The following is a 2,500-nucleotide window of genomic DNA, read 5'->3' on the forward strand; positions in this document are numbered from 1 at the left end:
TCATAGGAACTTTAAATAAAGCGGCAAAGAAAATGCAACATTTTTTCTTCAAAATCATTTTAAAATCTCCCACAAATCCCACTTTTTTTCTAACAATCCTCAAACTTTCTAATAATCTCCTGATGCTCTTAAAATTCTAAAATAATCCGGCTTTTTGTGTCTAGGCCTACCTCGCAACACCGGTGCGACGCTCTAACCTACTGAGCTATGAAGCCACTGACGTTGGAAGCTGGTCATTTTTGGGTTATAATTTTCCAGGGGATCATGGATTCACTTGATTTCATATCCGCATTTCAGTATATGATTCATTTCATACATCGTTCATTGATCCATTCCTCACGGGAAAATTAGAACCCACAAATGACCATTTCCCAAAATCAGGGGGTTCATAGGTCAGTTTGTTAGAGCGTCGCACCGGTGTCACCAGGTCACATGTTCAAACCCCGTTGAAGTCTTCAATTTTTCAGGCTTCTCTATGCAACTGCTAAAATTGCGCCCATAGCTACGAGGATCATAACTTCAATTAATAGGAATCTGCCACTTACAGTTTAGTTCTGACAAATGTTAATACATTTTCCAGGCTTTCATGTCGCTGCTACTATAGTATCGCTTATAACTGCGATAATCATCTCAAGTTTTAACAGGTGATACGTATTTGGAGGGTAGGGTTGATTCCACCAATGTGTTACAGTGAGTTTGCTTTGCGAATTTAATCCAAATCAACTTTATAGCTATATTTTAAATTTAAAAACATGTTTCGACAGAAACTTCTGTCATCTTCAGTTTAAATCACAAAGTACAGAGTTGAATATATAGTGCGACCAAAATGCTAATTAGCTGTAAGAAAACATGACAATGTAAAAGATTACAAAGAAAGTTTTAAATCAACATGATAAAGCTGATGATTAAGTGTAGGTTTCTCCCATTGAATAGTTGGAAGGTGGTAGAAGCGTGATCTAGGATGCTAAAACAATCATTAGAGCACAAAGTGCGGCAATGCTCACAATTCTGTAGATGCTTGAAGACGTGCGAGGAAGCCATTCATATTCAATGGGAAAAAGAAGCCATTCATATTCAATGGGAGAAACCTACACATAATCATCAGCTTTATCATGTTAATTTAAAACTTTCTTTGTAATCTCTTACATTGTCATTGTCTCTTACATTGTCATTGTTTCCTTACAGCTAATTAGCATTTCGGTTCACACTATATATTCAACTCTGTACTTTGTAATTTAAACTGAAGATGACAGAAGTTTCTGTCGAAACATGTTTTAAATTTAAAAAGTGTTGTGTTGTTTCATAAATATCGTTATCCCTGCTACTATCCAGAACTTTATAGCTCTTACTCGAAAGTGATTTAGACACGAAAACCGCTAATAAAGTTATTTCAGTAGGCTTCGTTAAGTTCCCTACCGTTTAATTGTGTTATTTGTATGCACTAATAACTGCACAACTGTCTTAGATTAACAATGACGGCCTTGTATTTTCAGCATTGGATGCATGTGAGTTAGATCCTTGCCCAGATCCATATGCTATCTGCAGTATTTCTGACGCTGGCGAGCGTGAGTGCGCTTGCCCACAAATTTGCCCAAAAATCTTCATGCCAGTGTGTGGAACCGATGGACGTACATACGGTAATGAATGTCAGATGAAAGTTTCTGCCTGCAGTCAAGGAATGATGATAAAGGTCAAGTCACAGGGAGAATGCCGCGGTAATTACAAGATTAGATTGAATTCTTAAAAAAAACGTCATCGTTGATATTTTGAAATGCTTTACTGTAGTGTGTTAAATTTTAAACGGGAAACTTATGTGCTAATGGCATTTAATTGCAAAAATGACGTCAACAGAAACTCACCCATTATAGATAACTGGGTATAGTGCTGTAAACCTCAGTAATTAGCTATAAAGGATTGGGGATTAAAAGGTAACTGCAAAATGGCTGTAAAAATTTGTTGCATCATTTCGTGGGCTGGAAATGTGGTCCAGTGTTGATGGCGGTGAATTTGCATGCGGTTTTGCTGGGTTTAAATTCTGCTCACTCCACCGGCTGATTTGTCTTCGGTGTTTCTAAATTCAAATTCACAATGCTCCGTACATAGATGTCTGATTGCCTTCTACCAGAACGTAAGGATTATTCAATCATCATGTGTAATTCAAAATGCTTCAGTCTTAAGCATATGAGCATATGAAACGCATACGAGAGCATATCCCACAAGATAGATTGTTGTCGTATTCGTCGTCATTATGATTATGATTATGATTATGATTATGATTATTATTATTATTATTATTATTATTATTATTATTATTATTATTATTATTATGTAGAATTAAGCACAGGGTTTTTCCCTGGGGAGAAATATCCAGTGAAGCCTCATCCCGAGACCTCAGACTTCCAGCACTTTTCTGAGGATATGTGCCGATCCGAGGAGTACCGACCACTATCACTGGCACCACATTTGTTGTTGATTTCCAGATCCTCTTAACCTCTCTTGG

At 37.0% G+C, this 2,500-nt stretch overlaps 1 protein-coding gene across 5 annotated transcripts in view; it reads left to right on the top strand.

Moving 5' to 3' along the window:
* The window catches only part of LOC137999837 (uncharacterized), a 171,159-nt gene that overhangs the window by 163,115 nt on the left and 5,544 nt on the right, over positions 1-2,500 (top strand). For 3 of the 5 annotated variants that reach the window (XM_068845785.1, XM_068845777.1, XM_068845812.1), the window contains one exon: positions 1,494-1,715. The exons of the other annotated variants lie outside the window; for them this stretch is intronic. In XM_068845785.1, coding sequence (XP_068701886.1) covers positions 1,494-1,715 — 222 coding nt within the window. The remainder of the gene's footprint in view (positions 1-1,493; positions 1,716-2,500) is intronic. 5 annotated transcript variants of the gene reach the window in all.

Source organism: Montipora foliosa, chromosome 1, assembly GCF_036669935.1.
Source record: "Montipora foliosa isolate CH-2021 chromosome 1, ASM3666993v2, whole genome shotgun sequence".
NCBI classification, from domain to species: Eukaryota; Metazoa; Cnidaria; class Anthozoa; order Scleractinia; family Acroporidae; genus Montipora; species Montipora foliosa.